Source organism: Patagioenas fasciata, chromosome 6 (assembly GCF_037038585.1).
Source record: "Patagioenas fasciata isolate bPatFas1 chromosome 6, bPatFas1.hap1, whole genome shotgun sequence".
Classification (NCBI taxonomy): domain Eukaryota; kingdom Metazoa; phylum Chordata; class Aves; order Columbiformes; family Columbidae; genus Patagioenas; species Patagioenas fasciata.
In genome coordinates, this window is record NC_092525.1 from 14,636,245 (window position 1) to 14,658,444 (window position 22,200).

Consider the following 22,200-nt stretch of genomic DNA (forward strand, 5'->3'; position numbering starts at 1 on the left):
GTTTTATTGTCAGCTCCTGACAGTTGGATTTATAACTGAATGCCTGGACAACCTCATTCCTTGTCCAACAGGTGGATGCACCCTTCCCCAAATTCCTCTGGGCTCTTGGGAGCCACATCGGTCAAGGAAAGGAGGGAGGGAGTCTGGGGGAGCTCGAGCTGATCTTTCGGCTGCAATAGCCAGCTGCCCCTTTCTAATTTTAGAAGGGGTGTGCAAGAGTAGTATGGAGTGGAAAACTTCCCAAACCTCTCTCTTAAAGCTGCAATAACCAAGTTAGCGTAAGATGAGATTGTAGCTCTTTGCTTTTAGCCGACGATCTGCTTCCATCCACCGCTTTCAGCGCTGGGAACGTGCTTGCTGCACTTCTCTCCGTTCCTCTGTTGTTCAGTGAGCAGTTCATCAAACTGGAGCGTGTTCAATTCCTTCTCTTCTCTCAGCTGTGGCTGTTTGCAGGTAAACGATTTCTTTATTTCTAGTCTTAGAGTATTTCACGACATGATTGCATTTCCCTTAAGAATGTTTTCTCTTTTTGTGTGATGTCTGCCTGTCAGAGCTTTGCACTCTTTGGTAGGAAATATTTGAAAAAGTGATCTAAAGTTTTACAATTAAGTTCCACTGCAGATACAGAGAATAAATATAAGCCATATAGAAGCAGAAACAGTATTTGCCCTTTAATTTTATTTGACTGACTGAAATGATTTTCATGTTTGAGAAAATCCTAATATGATGCCTTGTTTGCCTGAAGATGAAAAGGAGGAGCATGAAACTAGATTAACTGCTTCCAAGCAGAAAAAGAGAAACTATGTTTAAAAGCATAATTAAAGAGGTAGTATATTACAAAAGTGCTGAATAATTTAAATAGCCTGCCAATCCAGCAATATTAAGCAGTGGATTTAAGAAAACAGCAGGTGATGACAGGGAATGTAATAATTTAATTTGCCCTAGTCTGCAATCAGGGCTCCCATACACTGTAGTAACACTGTTTTCATTGACTGAATTTGTCATTATTGTTATTATTACTTACAGTCTTCCTCCTGCACTTGGGAGGAGCAGGTTTGCTCTTTGAGGGCTCAGGAGGGAATTAGGCACTATTTACCACTTTTTCTCACTGGAGCTGTGCTCATCTTTTGGTGTTCATGTATTTTTTTTCCCCTCATCTGGCAAAACAAAACCATTTTCAAAGGTTTAACCACTGACATCTCAAGCTCCTCTCTGATTTCAAAGCAGGTATGCTTACACTGGAAAATACACTCTGTAATTAGTTTGTGTATGTAAAAGAGACAAATTAAGGTTAAATGGGTATCCTGCAATTGTGATATGATTAAGTTCTGCATTGCTTAAGCTTTGCAGCTGTAATGGTCTCAGTGTTTAGGGTGTTTCCGCATGGTGTTCCTGTACAAGAATATTTATGTGCAAAATGCTGACCATTCACAAGAAGAGAGGCTACGTAAAAACAGTTTAATCCTTTTTAGTTAAGAAAAAAAGAAGGGGAAACATAAAAGCTCCAGTAGTTTTAGTCATTTTTAGTGGTTGGGGTAGATAACTCTCCGCCCCCACGCTCCCCCAAGAAATCTGGCATCTGTAGTCAAACAATCATACTAATGACTGAAAACCAGACTCTGATGAAATTGTAGACAAGCCCTGAGGAGACATTCCCAAAATAACCATAGGAAGAATTTCTTTTTTCCTATTCTAATGACTTTCCTTCTGCAGTGGAAATAATTTTGTTATAGTTGGATAACATCTTAAACCTATTTTTGAAACATGGGTGCTTTTAATGCATCTTTGGGGTGGAATCTATGCGATAGGAGATAGTATACTAATGAACTCTTCTGGGTTTATAATGACTGCTAAAAGTGAAATGAGGCTGGTGGCACTCAGTCATCTCTATGAAGTTTTGCAAATGTCTATTTAAATTTGGCAACTGGGAGGCTGTAATCAGAGCCGCTTTCATTTTGAAAAAAAAAAAAAATCTTTTTTCTAAAGATGACTTAGCTATGAATACAAATGACTGAAAAATGGTGCCCTAGTTTCGGCTGGAGCCGGTTCAGGAATGCCAGCATCAGCGCTGGCACTGTGGGTTAATTAACATTGCCAAGGTCTGTTCTTGCATCAAAACCAAGCGCTCTGCTGCAGTCCTTTTTTATTTTTACACCATTTGCATGTGGACTGAACGGGCAAGTCAAGCCTGCACCACCGTGGGGAGAGAAGAAAAACCAAACACAATTTTGATGGAAATACTGGAAAACGACGTTTAGTTTTGAGTGATGGTCTGGGGTGCAGAGGGACCCGAAGGCTAGAACCTCCCCGGCCCGGGGGCTGACAGGAGGCCCGGCCGCCCGAGCCCCGAGCCCGAGAGCCGCCGGCGGCCGCCTCGCCCGGGGCCTGCGTGGGCTTCCCGGGCACCATGAAAGCTGCGCTGGGCCGGCGCCGCCCTCAGCCCTTCCCGCCGCCCGGGGCGCACCTGCAGCGCGGCGCCGGCCTCCGCTCCTCATCTCAGCCCGGCCTGGAGCGCGGCCTCTGCTTCTGCAAGGTAGGGCGGGCTGACCCGCTCGGCTGCGGCCCGCTAAGGCGGTGGGGAATGGGGGGGAGGGCCGCGCCGCACCCAACATGGCCGCCGGCGGGGGTGAGGCGCGGGCAGTGGCGGGATGCCGCCATGTTGGGAAGGTCGGCCGCGAGCCGCTTCTCGCGAGAGTTGGCCCCTCTCTTCTCCCGCCCTGCCCCGCGCCGCCGCTCTCGCGGCCGCCGCCGCTCCGTGTCAGTCGTTGGCCGGTAATGGCGGCGGGCTGGCGCCGCTGAGGGCACTGCGCGGGCAGCGCAGCCGAGCTCGGGGCGCCGCCAGCTCCCGCCGCCTTTCTCTCCGCTCCTGCGGGATGTGCCGGGACCCGCCTCCGGGGCGGCGGGTGTTGATCGCCGCTGCCGCGACCAGGTGAGGAGGCGCCGGGAGCGGCCCGTGCCGCCGCCCCAGGCCGCGCACGGCTCGGCGCCGCTAGCGGCTGCCGTACCGCCGGGGGCCGGACGAGGTGGGGCCGGGGCGGGGGTCGGGTTCGGCCGTTGCCGGGAACTCGGCGGTCGCGGGATTCTGTTGTCCGGGCAGTGCTGCCGGCTGTCACTCGACTCGGCCTCTGCTGCCGCCGCCGGACTCCGACCTCCTCTGCTTTACATGTGTACCCGTTAAGTCTCCGTCTCTTTCTTCTTCTAGCTTTAATTTGTTTTCTGCTCCTTACTGTATCGGGAGTAGCGGAAGAAGGGAGAGGGCAGGGGAGCTCTGGTTCCACTGTTGCTTATCGCCTTGTATGGGAAAACAGCCGAAACCGGGTGTTTCCCGTAAGGCTACGGTGTCCCCGGCCCCGTCCGGCTCCCCGCGGAACCGGCCCGTGCTGCCGGCTCAGCTTGCGACGGGGCTTTTTAAAGGTACGTTGTGCCGGTGGCGGTGCCGTCCTGGCCCGGGCTGGGGGAACTGCGCCGGGGTTGCCGGGTGCCTCACTGCTGAAAGCGTTTCTTACATCCTCGGGTAACATCAGCCCTGAGCGTTTTCTGCCTTCATTGGTGCCATTCATTGACATAAAGGTTTTTATACCAGTGTGACTGTGGCTGTTTTTTTCTGTGGATGCAGTTGTATGTGATATAATGCCTGCTGTTTATGTAGGTTTTCTGGAATAGTTTATGTCTTTCTGTCTTTGGGTATAAGCTGTATCTCAGCAACCAATTGTCTCCTGGCACATTGTGTGCATACATGTATGTAGAGGTCTATATGGCAAATAGCTTAAATGTCCGGATGAGCACTCCAGTATCTTGTGCTTTAAAATTTACAGCTTGATCTGTCAGCTCTATGTTTTGGTTATCTTAAACTAATTCACAGGGATCCAGAGTGTGCAGGCTTGAAAACTCATTGAAGAGTCTACTAAGACTGAAAGCATGGGACAAATGTTTGTGGAGCTGCAGACACTCAGGCACTAGTTGTGTCACATGTGAGCTCAAAACGTTCTGTCAGATTGTGGGTACGGACAGGCTGTGAACTGCTCACTCTTCCGGATAGTTCTGGTTGCTACAACAGTTTCATTAGGTAATGCTTTAGATAATTAAATGCGACTGAGGGTGTGGCCACACAAACACTGTAAACTGTTGAAGGCTTCGGTTTCTGTGAGTGACGCTACCTTGAACCTAGTAGTAATGACACATTTCTACAAGGGGCCAGGGTACCGTGGAAATGATATTGCTCATTGATGTAGATCTTCTGGTAGGCTCCCTCGGCTAGGTGTGGTGATAACCGGACGAACATGATTTTAAAACTACAAAACATTTTGTTGGCATGGATTTGTTTTACTAAGCTTTATTGCGTGGCTGAAGTTTGCCACTGTAACACTGGGAAGACTTTACAGATCTTATAGTCCAATCTGGATGGTGTCTTTCATGTTTTGAAATAACTTGATCAGCAATTTGTGCCACCATAGTAAAAGCATTCTTTAAATGGATAAGAGTCCAATCTTGGAACTGCCAGTTCTTCTACTCTAAAGGTTTTACTGCTTCAGGTATGATGAACTTTCTGCATCTCCCTGTATCCCTTTACCAGACATACTACTGGTTTCGGCTGAGAAAGTTCTGTTGTATCGAACACAACTGTGGATAAAAGTCATTAACGTGATTAGTCTCATTTATTTTAGTGTGCCCAGATGGGGCTGTAGTCTTATTAACATCTTTAAAGTTAGGTATGTGCTTGAAATTAGGAGCATTGGTGCACACAGTGATAAATCTATTTTATGTTGCTGTATCTCTGGCAATTGGGTGAAGCTGCACAGTGTAAGATGAACAAGCATGATGCTCTGCTGCTGCTTCTCTTTCCCCGCTTTGACCAGTCTGGCGCTAACTGTGCAGCGACCTAATTCAGTTTGATAAACTGGTAGAAAAGTAACCCCTCCCCCCAAAAACCAAGAAAAAGTGAATAATTTTCTGCTGGGTTTGTGGGTTGAACTGGTTTGTGACACAGTCAGATGAGCACTGCATCTATCACAGAGGAGTGGCAAGATTGCTAGGGATGGCAGGGAGGAATATGTACATTCCTTCATCACTGCTGAGCTGCTGAATCAGTTGAACTCTGCCTTAGGAATTTGCATTGGGATTGTGACTTTTTTATCAGTACAGCAGCGCTGTTTGAACTGTGCTACTGATGTACTTAAACTAATATAAGTCATGCTATTCAAACCAGTATAAGCTGTGTTAATACGAGCATAGGTATAGTGATATAATAATGATAACAGAAGGGTTTTGATAGTTGAATGCAGAGAGAAAACTTTCCCAGTACAGTTAATGTATTAGGCATGTGGCTGGATCAGAATGTCTGAGTGTAGAATTTATCCATAGAGGTAAGTGCTTGGAAGATAAATGTGTATAATTGTGCTAATAATATAATAGACTTTAATGGACTACTCGATTGAGAATGAAATTACTTGTATGCCTAAGTCTGAAACCTTTGTCAATATACTAGAATAAGAATAGAGCAAATAAATTAACTAATCAATTATACTAGGTCAATTGAAACTTACCCAATGCTAACAGAAATTCTGACTGTGTTTTATCTTTGTAAGAACATTCCTCACTGAGAGCAGAATTTCACACTAAGTCAGATCCATGGCAAAAGATTGTAAAAGTCTAGAAAACTGTGTTTTTCTCTGATATTTTCCAGTCATATTAATGTGATGTGTTATGTTTGCTTGTCCTGGGGGTTTGGTGTGGGTTTGTTTGACACTTCGTGTTGAGCCATTTTTCAGACACTACTTCTGAATGCAGTATCAGAGCAAAGACATCAAACTTGAGAAAGGGGCATTCAGAACATTTTTCATTAAGTTTTCCTGTACTTTTTTCGGCTTTGGAAGCAAATAGTGATCAGTCTGCAGTCGACACAACTACAGGTGAAGTCGCTGCTCTGCTCTGCTGTCCTTGGTATTGCTGAGCAGTTGAAAGCTTCTGTCTTAGACTCTCAAAATTAGCAGATCTGGTTCTTGGACTTGACCAAGAGGATTGCCTGTAAGTTCTAAGAAGACCTTCACAGCCGAGTGTTCCTTGTGAGATGAAGGGTAGCGGATGCTGGCATTTCAAAGACAAGACTTGAAGAATTTGAGTGTATTCTGCTGGATGGATTTATTATGGGCTGCAAGAATTGAAATATTTTAATGTACGATTTCTAGTAACTAGAGATGGAACGATTGATTTTTTGTTATGAAGGCCAAGGAAACAAATGCAGGAGTATTTTATTTGTTCTTGAAACTAGGGTATGTCACTTATTTTCTTCTCCGTCATAAATGCAAAGATCTATGAACTCAAAGAAAATACAGAACTTATGAATGGATAGGCAAACCCTCGCGTGCATCTCCTTAACGAATGGCTGCATTCTCTGTGCCTTTGTACTCTGATTTCTTCGCAGACAATGAATCAAGTTACGCTAGCTGTCACAACATTCATTTCAATAGATTTCCTCAGAGTACCTCCTAGCATGTGATACAGCAGAGCAAGACATTCAATGCGTTTTATTTTCAGTAAAACTGCTAATTGATTTTTTAGTGCCAGGTGGGTTTTTTCCATCACTTTTGATTAAGCAGGAACACTTTTACAAGCTGCCATGTCTTCTCATAGCAGAAATGCATTGTAAATGTCCATCCCCAGAGTATAGTTGGAGGGAAATCAGATTCAGTAATGTTTCATTTATAGAAAAATCTTCACTGTAGTTTGGATGCAAATTTAGTAGCTGACTGATGCCAGTGGTTTAATCTTAGAGCTCATGAAACATGTTTGTATTTTTCTAGTATGTTTTCTGATGTTTGATGGATGTCTGACTGTTGATATCATTTATCTTCCTGATTAACAGTTAGAAGTAGTGACATGTGCTTTGAAATTCTTAACTGCTTTTCTGCAAGTGTGTGATGTATCTTGATTGCTCATTCTTTTTTTACTACCTTAATATTCCTAAGAGCTTTTTTATGTTTTTCTAGCTTAAGGTAGATCAAATTTTATTGGTATATTTGTTTTACTTTAGAAGCTTTTTGGTCTTAATTATTATTTTCCAAAGTCATAATGATTGGAATGTGAGTTCCTCTGGTATATTTACTGTTTACACTACAAGAAAAATACTGATGGTCTAAAATTTTACTAATTCAGAGCAGCCAACATTGACAAGGTCCTTGAGAACAGTTGGTGTTTGTTACTTCCAGCTTTTTCTTGCATAAGTTTTATGTAATTGTGTCCATCATCATTACATACAGCTTCAGTCTTGGGGTGCTGCACAATATGGACCAGTAAAATATTTCCAAATCAGATAGTATTAGCAGCCATTCAGATTAAATACCAACAAAACTACCTACAAAGGCACTCTGAATAATTTGAACCCATTGACTCTTTGCCTCATCACCACTTAAAAATCATGAGAAGAAAAATACTCAGCTTTGTAGCAGAAATTATTTTGGTGGAGCAAAGCAGAGATTACAGACTTGAGATGTAATGGTAGAGGAATGTTAAGATGAGGTTTGAGTCTGTGGAGCATTGAGCAGTTGGAATTGTACTTGGATTTTTAATATTAACTTCCTTTCAGAACCTTTGCTACTGAAATATGTTTAACTGGAAGGTTTATTATATAAATGAGCATTGAAAGAAGGTGGGAGGAGGACCCATCTGATTCTGCAGAGTCGGCTATAGATTCTGGAGATGTGGCACTTTTTTGACAAATATGTCATGCATTTGTTTGTTGTGCTGGAAATTGTCCTCAGTCCTGAGGAAGGTCAGTAAATCACATGCATATAGTATCTAATTGCTTTGAGAGACAAAGTTTTTTCAGACTCTGTTGAGGCCAGAAAAAAAAAGTGTGTTATGCTTGTATAAAAAAAAGAAAAAGCCCATAAATGTAACCAAAAAAAAAAGTCTTAGAACAATGTATTATGGATATTTTTAGCTCTCATTTAAATGGGATAATGCAATATGGTAAACACTCAGATACTAGAAAAATGACTAGGTAAATGTATTTGTTTTCCAGACTCAAGCATATTATAATAAATTGTATTCTGTGGTATTTGAGGAGATGTGGAAAGTGTTTCTGACATCTTTAAATAGAAATTCCATCACTTTCAGTGGGCTGGCTCAGAAAAACAGTTTACTTGACAAGGTCTGATTGTGTCTGTCCACCTGTGTGTGTCTGTTAGTGCCAGGAATGCAGAACTGTCGCTGCACAGACAGGAGCTCCAGAGAGTCTTCAGGCTTCAGAAGCCAACTTTCAATTATTTCTACTTGGAAATTTAAAATGTTTTTGTAAACAAGAAAAAACATCCCTAAAACCTTTTATTTGTGCCTGTTTCCTCCATGGAGAAGTTGTCTGCTGCTACAGGGCTGGGGCAGATCCAGCTGTTCCGCAGTTTTTCCATCCCTTCTCATTCTGCTTGCATGGACATTGTAGCTTATGGTACAACATAGCTGAAACTAATAAAGCAGAAAGAACACAAAAATCTACTTTCAGACTTTACCAGTTTCCCAGTCCACGTTGTTTTACCACATAATCTTCTTGGCTCTCTTGCCTGAATAAGGCATAAAGGAAAGATGGCATCTTTTATTGGCACTGCTGCCTTATTGTAGATTAAACTGTGTGAAGTGCTGGCCTTGTGTGCCGTATACCCAGTTTGTAGCAAAACCTGCCACTTTGGGGATTAAATATTTAAGAATATCCCACAGAAGTCAATATTAGTAATTAGTTTCTTTCCCTACTCTTAGGAAAGCTTCATCTTTCCTTTTGTGGTATCCCTTGTGTTTTTGTAAGAAACCAAGTCTTGATGAATACTGTTCCTTATGCTGACTGGGGGTTTTTTGTGTAACCACTAAGTGTTCGTGAAAACAACAGTGGGCGATCTCTTGCTCACGTTCTCTGCTTTCTCTGAATCTCAGCGATTCTGCTTCCTCTGCTGTTTCCATGTTTCAGTACCGTGATTTCTGAGTTTCCTCTTGCCTTCTCTTATCAAGGGTGTACTGCTAAGAAAAATCCATACTGAGGATGCTTGAAAAACTGAACAATTGGACCAATATACCTCTTTCTTTTTTTTGTTTTGCTGCTCTCTTGCTGATTTTTTTAAAAGTTCTTTCCGTTTCTCTTTCCTTCCTGTTTTTCTCCATTCTCTTCCTTTTCATATCCTGCTTCTCTCACCACTTTTCGTTCTATTTTCACAGCCCTGTTTTTCACCTCTTGACATTTTTGTGTACCTTTGCTAAGCATATTCTACTTTCATATCTCCCATTCCTTTTGAAATGCTGTCCTCTTGCTATGTTGACTTGTTATTTTGTTATCTGTTGTACCTTGCAATGTCATCCTTGGTATGTTTGGTAGTGAATGTAGTGCTGGTTTCTCAGCTTACATTTTTATTTGGCACTGTTTCTATTTCCTCATTTCTGGTGTCTTCTCTTGCGCTTTCTGATCTGTCAGTTCTCTTCAGCGTCTTCCCATAGGAACAGTGTTTGTGAAAGAGAACGGTGTGTGTCCCAGTTTCTCCCACGAGTTTGGAGTGTATCCTTTTCTTGCTAGGTTCCATGTAGGTCCTCATCTGCAGCAGTTTTGCTATGCCTTCTCTTGTGTATGTTTTTTTTGATCTCAGACAAATGAATAAAGAATGAGATAGGCACTTGACATGGGATAGAAATGTGAGAACACAATGGTGTTTGTGTTTTAGCTATTCACCCAAGATGAGGCTTGGCACAGCAGCCTTGAATGAACCTATGTAGTATGGCTGTGTCCACCGGTGAACAGTCAAACAACCAGGAGATCAGTTCTGCTGATTCTGCATCTTCCACCAACAGACTTCTAAGATCCTCATAGCATTACCCAACTTGCAGATAACCTTTTGCCATCACTGCTGTCTCCTCAGAAGTTCTTTGACATTTCATCTGTTGAGCTTCTTTTTGTCCCCCTGCTTCTTTTAAGCTGTTTACTAAATAGTAGTGGATCATGTTAGTTTAGCAGAAAAAAGTCTTTTTGAAGCAGTTATTTCAGAATGTAATTCTTACAGTGTGTTTCTTCTTAAAGTTGTTCATGGGACATTGAGACAACTTCTGTATTGATGTAAGATGTATTTTAAAAATACCATAAACTTCCTTTGCATAATTTTTTAGTTTAGTACTATTCTCTGATCAATATTAATTTCAGTGTATTTTAGCATATAACCGGTCCATTACATGGAAATCCTTTAAATAGACAAGGCAACTGTGTCTGGATTTATTTATTTTTTCTCCTCACCCAATAGCTGTACTCTTGATAGCATTGAAGTGTCTTCTCTATCTGGTTTAACATCTTGCAGAGACAGAATATTGAATTGTAAAAGTACTTGTTTTTTGTAGGGTGCTGCTTATTCATCTAAGCTGTACCAACAGAAAGAAGTTATTCTGTTAATCTGTAGAATTCAACAGCTGGTGGCAATCACCATGATTTCTCCCACCCTTCTGAAGGAGGGGGAGAGGGTCATCTGAAAATCAGACCCTTACAGTTACAAATATTACATTGCAACTGAAAACTGCTGCACTGATGCCTTCCTGAAACTGTAGACAGCTCCAGAATTGTCCGTTCTTACGGTTCTCTTATTTTGTTTTCCCCAAACAGCGGCAACCTGAGTTAAGCAAAACTGCTGGGTGAATCTCAGCCAGCAATGCTGAAGCCAGTGAGAGTTTATTGTATGCTTGGGGCTGGCACTGTGGGTATTCGTTAGGAGAAATGCAGCAGGATGCTTTGCGATTGCTTCCCGGCTTCTGTTCAGCTTGGGTAAAGGACTGACGGCTTTTACTTGAGCATCAGGATGAAATGTATAACAAGCGATTTCAAACTTTTAAAATAAATCTGGTACTTTTCATAGAGAGTTAAGGAGTATATTACAGTACTACATTCACAGGGGCATCGTAAAGTAAATTATGTACATTTTTGTGTGTACAATAACAGGAACAATTCTAGTCCCTAAGTTCTCCTATCTATAGTAGTAATTCTAACAATAAGAATAAATCCCAAGCAATTACACGAGGAGGGATACTTAATCCCGTAAGCAATGGCTGCTTGTTCAGAAGTTCTCTTATGCTAAATTTACATATTGAGTAAGTTTTGTTATGTTTATGTTTGGACAAGAAACCTAATAATGTTATGACATATTATCTCGAGCAGTTCTCAAAATTGGTTCTTTGTGGAAATTTCCCCCATTTCTATTATTATTTGTTTTCTGTTTTACTAGCACAACAGTTCCATGCTCCCGTGATGGAAAAGATCCATTAGATGATTTCCAGGGCAGGGCAGTGTTATGATTTACAGCGTGAATGATGTGAGGCACAAAGCTGCGGCTCTGTGTGAATGAGCTCTGCAGCACCTGTCCTAGAAACAGAATTTTCTATCTTCACTTGCCTTTCTGCCCATAAATTAGATTATTAAAAACACACCACTCCCCACTTTTTTCTAGAATTTGTGCGTTGCCACAGACTTTACTAATGTGTGTGTGTGTGTTTCTGTACTTACATATGGTTGGACTTGATCTTAGGGGTATTTTCCAGCCCCAATGATTCTATGATATATAGGCTCACATACATTTTCCACACTCGTTCAAACATTTATTTGGATTTTTTAAAGAAAGGAAGAACTACATGTCTTTTGAAGGCCTGTGTTCTTATTGATAGTCTTTCTTGAGGCATAAGAAGAGTTTTGTGGGATAACTTACTGCCATAAATACAAGTTCTGTGACTGAATGTGAAGACCCAACTTCACTGATCGCTGTGAATATCCGTAAAAGCATATGTGATAAAATTCCTTGTCATAGAACATACAGGCAATGGTCTGTTCCAAGAGTTAGTACGCACTGTTAATTTTGTGGGGTGTTCAATTACTTTTTATCGGAAGAGTGGCCATTATATTTGAATGCCCTTTTATGTGACAGACTATGTAGGGAAGTAAAAACAAAATAAATGTTCAGAAAATAAGGAAAAATATATCTGGGAGTGCATGAGAGAAGGAAAAGGAAAATGTAGCGGTTTAGAGGTTCAGATCTTCCTTTGTGAGTTCTGTGGTCACCTCATTTTTTCTTTCCATAACAGAACACAACTCACCGGAGTTGGCTGCATGAGCTCCTCTTAGATCTCTTAAACTTAGGTGTTTTCCTTATCTATTACTTCTATGTCAGCCCATCTTTTGCAATGAAAGTAGCGAGACATACCTGCCTTTTCTTTTAAAAATTATCTTTCCTGATTGAGTAGTTGTTTAGGGTTTTGTTTGTTTGTTGTGGGTTATTCTTGTTGCTTGTTTTTCCTTTATTAAAAACTCTTTGGGTGATCATAGCTACCTGGTTTGTTACTCAGAGCTTTTAGACTCACTGTGAGTCTTGCCTTTGAAGCTGACAGAAAAACAAGTCTTGTCTTTTTTCCTGACTGTAGATTCCTTCTGCACGATTCTGTTCTGCCTTTTCTTTTAACAGAGATAAGTGACACTCATCTGTCACTGGGAGAACTGGGTATTTTCACCAGACTTTTATAGATTCAAGCCATGTAGTGTTGCCTCTGTTACCCTTTCTTGTGCAGCATTGCAGTGTGGTCATCTTCAGACTTGCTGGGATATTTATTACTGTGATTTAAATTGCGTGACCTCTGGGTTTCCTCTTCTTTCACTCTTCTTCGTAACAGGGACAAAGCAAAGTTCTCTTTATCCGCAGAATTATGCAATTTCTGAAAAACTGCAGGCTGTAAACATATTTGTGATTTGGTGCTGATTTTCTGATCTCGTTCATGATGTGAATGTTCATCATGGTGATCAAGAGGATGTTCTCTTTAGCATAAGATACATTTGTTTGTACTTTATTCCTCTTTGATTCTTACATGACTGGTTTTTTGTAGATAAATCGACGCGATGTGGAGCAAGAAGTCAAATGAGGTGCTTCTACAAAATCCGAGACGTAACCAAAGCAAGGATTCTACTAGAGGTGTGGATTTTCTCTGTTTTATTGCATTGTTTTGTAATATATTTTATCACGAGTTGTTTGAAACTGGGATGTTTTATAGGAAGAGTTCTCCTGCTTCAATGTAGAAGCTAAGGTGGTGTGTTCCAGCTTCTTTTTTGCAGAGACAGCAATTTCATATTCTGATCTGCAGGGTATTTGCTGATCCACATTAGGAATTGCCAGCCTAGGATATGGTTGCCAAGATGGCACAGAGGCAGATTTTTGTTTTTGAGTGCTGAAGAGGAGGAGCGGTGCAGGAGCAGAAATTGGGAGCCGGAGGCTCTTGAATGACATGAAGAAGATCCTGAGAGACAGTTGCTCCCGACTCTTGCTCAGTTCCAAAGTGGAGAGGAGCTAATGATACTTGAAGAGCAGAATTACATCTCCACTAAGATGACTTGCAGCACTTTTTTCTCCCCAAGTTGAAGAAATCCTCTTAGCTTTTTGCTGTCATGATTACTCTATAATTTAGGAAAGGAGGGGGCAATAAGGAAAAAAATATATAGTGAATCCCTGAGAGGAAGAAAGCTCTGGTTTGTAGAGCAGCCGAGTTGCATGTTAAGTCTGTGGTTCAAAATCAGTGTTATGATCCCACCATGACAAAACTGACTCCAGAAGTTATTTTAAAAGTAGGGACAGTTTATTATTTTATTTGCAAGAGGGCATTATTGGTGATTGCTTCTTGTGATATGTTCAGTTTCTTTTGAAATGACGTACCTCATGAAACTGGATTGTTCTGTAGACGTGGAGCACCATCTCTTGAAGCCAAAGTAAAGTTGTTTCTGTTACTTCCTTAACCATCTTCCTTTGTGTTGTTGCATCTTACCTGACATGAAATTGGCAGCTTTTTTACTGTAAGGAAAATATTTGTTTTTTTAAACTCTCTAATACTACCACTCTCCCTGGTTCTGACATATATTATGGTTTTGGATGTTGTGTGTTATAAAACATTTGATTAGCAGAAAAGCATTAGAAACCAAAATAAGAGGGGAACTAAGGAAGTAAGTATTTTTAGAGGAAAATACTGCTACATCCTAATGAATTGGATTGCACAGAGCTTGTGCTATCTGTTTAGGTTAAAAAGCTGAAGTTGACTGGTGCCTCCTGCTTGTTCTTTGCAAATGCTGCTTCTATTTTGTTGATGGGGTATGCAGTTCAAAAATATTCGTATTCAAAGTTCATATGTTCAAAGCTTCTTTTTTGAGTAGAGTCTTTCAGTGACTGTGTACTAGTGCTTAGTTTACTGAAGAGGAAAGGGAAGGAAAAGTAAAAGTAAACTGTAGTATAATGGAAAAACATAAGATATTTGTGTCGGGATAGATAACCAGCTTTATTTTATCTTCTAAACATCCTCTGTGTTGTGGTAGATTTGATTTCAAGTGTAGTAATGCGTTCAGAATAACTTAGTGAACTCATTACATTTTACATTAAATATTTTATTGCTTTGTTAAAATGAGTCTTGACTGATAACAGCCTCTTGTAGAGGACATTTACAGGCTGGAACTGAGTCATTAAAACAATTTGATTAGTGAGCCCACAAAAATTGTTTTGAAACAATGTTTTATTTCATTGTTTTCCATGTACTAATGAGAAATTTATTTCTTTGTTTCTGCCCTGTCAGATCTAACTGCAGCATGGGCTACTTTTTCTCAGACTAAGGCTGCTGTAAGTACTGTTTTTTCTTTTTTCCTTACTCCTTTTCAAATCCGTTATTGGCCACCAGAGCTTTAACCAAAGTACACAGTTGGAGTACATACATGTGGAACATTGTTTTATCATGGAAAACGTTTTCCACACGTGGTAGAAGAAATTTTTGCCACAGCAAGCTTAGTCTTGAGTGTATAATTCTTGATTGTACTATTACCTTTCTAATTAAGAAAGTGGTGACTTCTCCTTTTTCTGAAAAGTTGAATAGATAGCTCTTCCCTGCTTACCCGAGCCTGTTAGAAACTGGGACATCACCAGTGTATTTAATGATTTTCCATCTTTGAGCATTGCAATTGCTGTCTTTCAGTGACATAGCTTAGGTGCTTAAGATATCGCACTAGTTTCTAAAACCTGGCTTCAAGTGAAAGCAAACAACTTGGGTTTTCAGGGAATTCATCTCTTTGCTATAGCCTTGTCCCTCTCTCTTTGAATAGCTGAGCGTCAGTGTGGGGTTTTACATGTGGAATCTTGTATCGTGCTCCATTGTGAAAAGAGTATTATAGAATTTATTCCTAGTGGAATTAATATTTCATTTCAGACCAAGCATTGAGGCTCTGAATGGCACAACAGCCTAGTTATAGAAACAAAACTATTCAACAAAACCTAATCTAGATAATCTTTTTAAACAAATCTTAATAATCTGATGTAGTTTCTGGCCCTAAGGCTCTACAGTTTTGCAGCATGAGCCTTGTGAGGTTGCTTTTACCTGCATTTTTATGCTTTATGAAGACGAGGAAAAACTTATCACATTAGGAGAAAACATGAAGATTAAAAGACGAAATGAATATTCTAATTTGCATTGTCTTCAAATTCTAGTTACGTCATATAGAAAACAAATTGGAAGTAGCTCCCACCAGCACAGCTGTATTCGATTCTGTGATGGATGCCAAGAAGCCCTCTGCTAGTGCTGGCAGGAAAATAAGCAGAAAAGGTATGTTATTGAGGACACAGTGTGTAAGGCAGGGTAAAGCCACTGCATTCCGGGAAACCTTGATTTTGCCTCCTTGCCCCCTGGTTGTCTCCTGCTGATGATCTTTATTCTTGAAACTCTAATTGCCCAGGAGAAACCAATGTTTCCTTCCCTTAGCTTAGGAAAGAAAGTGTGCTATCAGTCGCCTCACTAGAGGGAGTGACAGGACTTGCCCAATGCTGTGAGTGAACAGTGCTCATTGCATTCTGATGCCCTGTTTTTGTGGGGGCTGGACTAGCTGTTTATATTTTTTAATGTTTGTCAGCTCTTACACCCTGACAGAATGCTAAATCTGATGATGCTTCCTTTATTTCATTTAAGGAGAGCATTTTCTTATAAGAAATGGGCCCTCATCTTAAATACTGTTCAGAGCATTCTGGTAGCTTGTCACTGGAGAAGAACAGACATATCGACCTCTAGTGGCAGTACAGTCAACTTTACATGTAATTAATGTTTAAGCATTATTATCTCTCTTTAAGTATGATCATTGTTTCAAGCACTTACCATCTTGCTCTTCGTTGTTGAAATTGACTTGTTGAAAAAAAGAGGGAGTACTTTAAATGCTATTTGGAGTGCTGTTGGAACACAAGAAAAAAACTGTTCTTAGTTGTACAGCTCCTCGAGCTTTCTCTTTCCGGAGAGGTAGGTACATAGAGGATTCTTCGGTTTCTGCTTTAGCTTCCCGGTCCTCCAGCCAAAATAAATCAAGCAAGGAGAAGTCCTCACGCAGCCCCCTTCGCGCCACCACTCTTGAAAGCAATGTGAAAAAAAGCAGTCGTGTGGAATTTCGTGAACCATTGGCTTCACACAGGTTAGTGCTGCGAGAGTTTACTATTAAAGAAAAATATACCAAGATCAGAATTAAGCTAACAGTGATAGCTTGCATTTTTAATGCTCAAATACAGGGCAGGGGGCTTTGGTGCAATTTATTTGTTTTCTCAGCTAATGGCTCTGTTCTCCAGGAACTGTGCATGTGGGCATTGCTTTGTTTTAGATAACATTTATTAATGAAGCTTCTCATCTAAGTTTTAGACTTGTTTTTTATTTAAAGCTTTTTTTTTTTTAAATTGAAGGGTCACATTTACAGCTTGCTGATTTTTCTACAAGTGCAAATTTCAGCTCCTCAGCTTTATGATCGTCCTGTTCAGCTAGAGAGTGTAGAAAATGAAATTTTTAACAGAAACCTCATTCAGTTTTGTCAGACTTGCACTGTTAAATGTATGGTGATAAAACTTTTTAAAAACTTGCCTTTAAAGTGGACTCAAGGTATAGGAAGTAATTTTAGTTAATGAATATGCTGATTGCTGGGTTGGAAGGTCCTACGATTGTATTTCTGATGGTGACTTTTTTTTTTCCCCTCTGTTTACATCAGGGATACATATAGTTCTCTGTCTTACCACGGTTCTAGGCAACTTGAGGCCAAGCAATTGCTCTCCAGTTTGGACTTAAGCGAAGCAGAAGGGAAGGCTGAAATAACAGGCCGTGTGATACATGACCGAGACGAGCAGGATCTGCACAGCAGAGACTTTGAAAGCCCATGTTCGTCTGCCGCAGACGAAACTGTTGTTAGGTATTTGAATGACCGACCAGCAATTGATGCCTTGCAGAATAATGAGGCATTTCTTAAGGTTGCAACATCTGCAAGACTAGAAGAGGAAAAAACTAGTGGGTCAAGAGGAGATGAGAGTAGCACTAAAACTCTTCAGAGTAGCCCATCCCAGGACAGTGAACCAAAAGTGTCTTTCCCTTCTGCCACAAGTATTTCTAACGCTCATAGACTGGAAATCTTGAAACAGCGGCAGCATAACGCGAAGCTGGAGAAGCTGAAGGAACGGATTCGGAAGCAATGGGAGCATTCGGAAGAACTGGGTGGCAGAGGGCAGCACTTGGGGTATGCTGAGCAACCTATTGTGGTCACAAACGTGGAGAATGCCATGACTCCCAAAGTCAGGAAAGTGGCAGCAGCACCTGCTGCTCCATCATACAAAGGTACGGAGGTGCAGAATCCGTCCCCGTTGGTTCTGTGTGGTGAAGGAGCTGAGTTCCATTCATTGAGCAACACATCAAAGCATGGCCATGACTCTCCTAGCTTTGTTTCGGTAGTACAAGGGTAGATAGCGTGGCTTGATCGCAGATATGAACAAGGAAGAAAATAAATTCTTGCCAATTTACAGAGCTGTGGATTCTTTTAAAATTCTTCCTGTCTCTTGCAAATTACCATAAAAAAGAAACTCACTGTATTGGTGTTTGGGTTTGTTTGATATTTTCTTATGGTCCAAGAGTTTAGTAAGATTGATTGAGAAAGCATTTTATATTTTTAATAATCTTCATCCAGTCTGCTGTTTTTCAGCTGTGAGCAAATGTCAGACTGATATATTGCTTTCTTCTAATTTAGCACTAGAAATTCAAGTAGTTCCTTTCTTACTTGGAAAAGCTTTATTTACATTTTATGCAGTTCCTTTAAACCCTGATGTTTTTTCTTTCCAGGTTTTAATCCTGCCGAAACAAAAATTCGGGCTCCAGATGGAAAGATCTGGCATGAGGAAGAATTTCACATTAGACAGGAGTTGTATAGAGATCTAGCATTCCAGTTAACAGGTGAGACACAAACTAAATGGATTGAGCCACACAACCTTCTCTGAGAGGCAGAGAAATTTATTTTGTACAAGTCTACAAAGTCATGGAAACAAAAAAATTGAAGCAATGAGTGTTAAGTATATTGGACTTGTCCCTACTGGAGGGGTGACTTATTGAACACTAAAACGGGGGGGAAAAAATCCTTCTCCCCATCCTCTCATTAAAATACTTGTAATAGAAAATCAGTACTGAAAAGAATCAAATGATGGCTTTTCTTTGAAACAGGAATTTAAAAGTCCTCATTAAAACAATTTTTGTTTAGTTTTCTAATTTTTTTTTATACATGTTTGCATGAATTAATTGAATTTCATGTTTAAAAGGACAAAACTAAGCCACTTTTTGGGTTTGATGAAACCTGTATTATCTCATGGGAACTTTTTTTCCCCCCTCCATCTTTAACACCATTAAAGTGATTTGTGCACTGTATGTTGAAGCCTGAATTCTGCTTCCTTCAATGTGGTGTTAACAAATCATCAGTCCTGAAGCTGCTTTGGGAGTTGTTAGTGGTTTATTTGGAACGTGTAAATAGCTGAATGGGGGATGGGGGCATCTGTTGTGGAAATCTCTGGGAATGCTTATTTGAAATGCAATAGGTAGCCTGCAGTACAAGGGTTGGGCCACAGGTTTGTACACCAGGACTTAAGAGGTCTTCCCTGGGTTCCCTGAGGAGCCGGAGAACAGGTACACCAGAAGATGACATAAGAAACCTTTTAAATAATATAGATTTTGTTTCCACTACAACTCTTTTACCTTCATTATCGTAAGCTTGGTTAAGATATAAGAGAGAAGACTATGTGACTTTATAGTGATAAATGAACAGAATGCTGCCTTTGGGGTTTATTCCACATAAAGTTGTAGGAAAGAATGCTGAATGCTAAAACGTAGAAAACTGCTACTCATTGCTCTTTGCTTAGTTGTCTTTTGAAAAACATTAAATATCGTTGCAAAATATCAGCACAGGAAAAAAGATCTATTTTAAGTGATGGACTAACTTAGCAACACAGTATTCTGATGCTTAAAAATATGAGCAAAGATGATAGAAAAATGCTACATGTTTGCTTGGCAGTTACTCTGCTAAAAGACCAAAGATCTAATACATGCTTAATGTTTTCACATTCACTGCTTCAAGACCCAATCTTTATTAATTTTTCACTCTGGAAAACTGCAGTAATGTTAGCAGCTCTTTTTCCTGCATGATCTGGTTAGAATGCCCACGTATGGTTTTTTGATTTGCTAGGCTGGTGACAGTGGAGCATTGTAAGGTTGAATTGCTTCTTTTGACTGACTGAGCTACAGGAGGGGAAAGAGTGCAAATGAGTAAAAAGGAAGGAAATGGAAAATAAAATCCCCTGAGAACCCTTGCTGTTGCAGCTCAAGGATTTGCTTATTACGTATTAAAAATAACTTTTCTCATTGGTCAAAAAATATTTAAGACTCGAGAAAGTGGGATGTGATCATAAACCTGTAGGTGTTTTCATATGTTGATAGTATAGTGGCTGGTATGGACGTTTTTAGATTCTTGTACAGCTTGACATGGCACTGAGGAATTTTTCTGGAATCACTCAAAAAAAGAGTTCAGAAAGGACAGCAACTTCTTTCCAATAACATTGTTTTGTAAACACTCTATTCAGCATCAGTCCATGCATTTAATGCCAAATTCCTGAAGACTTTTAATCTACACTGGCTTTCTTTTTTAAGTTTTGACAAGCATATTATGAATGATTCATTAGGTCTTTATAGAAATCCGAATTTTTGAAAAGTTTTGTTAAAGAGGTCCAAATAAAAATGTGTTTGGATCATGTGTTCAGTGGACTTTTCTGTCTACAAAAAGGAGCTGTGTGTGTGTGTTCAACCATACACCTGTCCCAATGCCCTGCAGAGAGCAGCTGTCATGGAACGTGTCTTCTTTCTGACCTGAAAAGATTATACTGAATTGCCGATTCCAAGTAATCAAGTGCTGGTGCTGCACATAATACATACTGTAAATGTATTTTTAGGTTGTCAGACTATCTATCCATGTGTTAATTCTGTATTAAAGCTACAGCATGTAGAGTTTTGGGTGTGTAGAGTCAGTTGTATCAAAACCATTTCACGCTCTCTAGTGCTAAAATAAGCTGCAAGATCTCTAATATCTACAGAAGCATTGTTCTTTACTGCAACGAGGTTTTTACATGCAAGTGTAGACCATACTGAATGTCTTTATCTTCATCTAGCAATTAGGCTGGAGGATATTGTATAGACCCAAAGTTTCTGGTAATTCTGTCTTAAGGATGTTCGGGATTGGCCTTACTAGAACAAAATTGCTGTAATATGACTGGAGTGGGAAGCAGCCTGCAGTGTGGTGGTGTCAGGAAGGAATGAATTGATTCTGTCTTCCCTGTTCTTGTTGTCAGCCTCAAAGACAACTGGAAAATTTATCAGGAAAGGATATTAAGGGGAGAAAGACTCTTAAAACTCCATTGCCACATCCTTTAATATGACCTGTTGTTCTGTCTCTGACACTTCTTGTGGGCACCCATCAGACAGTGGATTCAGCTGAAGTTGGAGGCTGTAAAAATGAGTATTGGCATCTAGAGAAAGCTTCAGATCTATTTGTGGAGGGGGTTGCATCCTGGTTGTTTTAAGTTGTCTGATCACATTCTTTGCAGAAGAACAGCAAGACAACAGTGGTAATAGTGGCCTGCAGTTCACTTTACGATTAAGAAAAGAGCATTCTCAAGGCATGTAAACTCAAGTGCTTTAACAAATCTTTGAAAATGTCAGTGTAGACTACTGGGACTGAATATACAGCTTGCCCGTCCTCCTTGAGCAGTGTTTATCTCTGTTTGTACCTCAGGCAGCTGGGAAGCCCCTCAATGGGGTGGTGATTCCTGGGTTTCCTTTTGTTCCTTGCCTTAATGTGAAAACATGGTAAAATATGACTTTATTAAGTGTGCCTGGCATCTCTAAAGCCTGAATCCAATTGTCTTGTAAATGAGGGATTAAGTGACACAGAATAGTTCTGCATGACTGGGTGAATTTTGTGACAAATCTTGCAGAAAGTAGAGCACACGGTATCCTGTCTTTCGTGCTCCAGTGTGGAGGCAGCGAGTGAATGTGCTGTCATGCGTTAATGTGGGAGCAGCCGCCTGTGTGTTTCAGGACTGGAGGAACTACATGTTCTGGTGGAACGTCAGTACTGTAAAATGCAATACCTGTAGTAGAAGAGAACCAACAATTGTTCCTGTCAAACTGTCAATGTTTCTTTTACAAATTGAAAATGAGCTTTCTAAAGATCTATTATGACATTGCTGTGGCTTTGCTGGGTTCCAGTGCATAGGCAAACAGCAATTAATTCAAAATTTCCATGCTCTGAGGGTTTTTAAATGCTGGACTGAGAGTAATTGATCTCAGTATATAATCTGGGAGAGTCAGTGAATTTTCTTGTGTTTCTCTGTGTTTTGTTTTTTTCAAGGTAAATGTTGAAGCTTGTTATTCTATGTTCTTTTCAGTGGGATACCACTTAACAGCTTTTGTTTGTTTTTAGAGGATTCAACAGTGAAAGGAAAACCTAGTGAGAGAAACAAAGAGAAAAAAGCAATCAGACCAGTGCGGAAAGTGCAAAAACTGACACAGCTGTCAAGTCCAGAGGCCAAACAAGGTGATTACCTCCACTGTAGAGGGAAGACTGTCACATGCCCTTCAGAGATTACTTTTGTCTCAAGAAATGAAGAAAAATTACAGCATATTGCTTTCCAAGTCTTCTCACATGTGCAGCAATGCTGCTGTAGTGTGTTTGTAGACTGTATGCTGCGTTAGGGCTGTGTATGTTTTTGCCAGTGGTTGGTTAGCTGTGGGTGCTTTATTTGGTTTATTTTAATTTTCTGCCTTTCCATTTGCTGTGTGCACCTTACGGAAACCGCTGAG

At 40.5% G+C, this 22,200-nt stretch overlaps 1 protein-coding gene across 10 annotated transcripts in view; it reads left to right on the forward strand.

Annotated features, from left to right (window-relative positions):
* Window positions 1-282: 282 nt before the first annotated feature.
* The window catches only part of CEP350 (centrosomal protein 350), a 76,449-nt gene continuing 54,531 nt past the window's right edge, over window positions 283-22,200 (forward strand). For 8 of the 10 annotated variants that reach the window (XM_065842819.2, XM_071809998.1, XM_071809994.1 and 5 more), the window contains exons 1-8: window positions 2,736-2,929; window positions 12,877-12,962; window positions 14,602-14,645; window positions 15,504-15,618; window positions 16,336-16,468; window positions 17,030-17,646; window positions 18,145-18,255; window positions 21,821-21,934. In XM_065842819.2, the coding sequence (XP_065698891.2) occupies window positions 12,890-12,962; window positions 14,602-14,645; window positions 15,504-15,618; window positions 16,336-16,468; window positions 17,030-17,646; window positions 18,145-18,255; window positions 21,821-21,934 (1,207 nt within the window). In that variant the 5' untranslated portion in view covers window positions 2,736-2,929; window positions 12,877-12,889. Of the gene's footprint in view, window positions 454-2,735; window positions 2,930-3,202; window positions 3,415-12,876; window positions 12,963-14,601; window positions 14,646-15,503; window positions 15,619-16,335; window positions 16,469-17,029; window positions 17,647-18,144; window positions 18,256-21,820; window positions 21,935-22,200 lie in introns of those variants that run through there. The other 2 variants (XM_071809992.1, XM_065842817.2) reach the window with 2 other exon arrangements.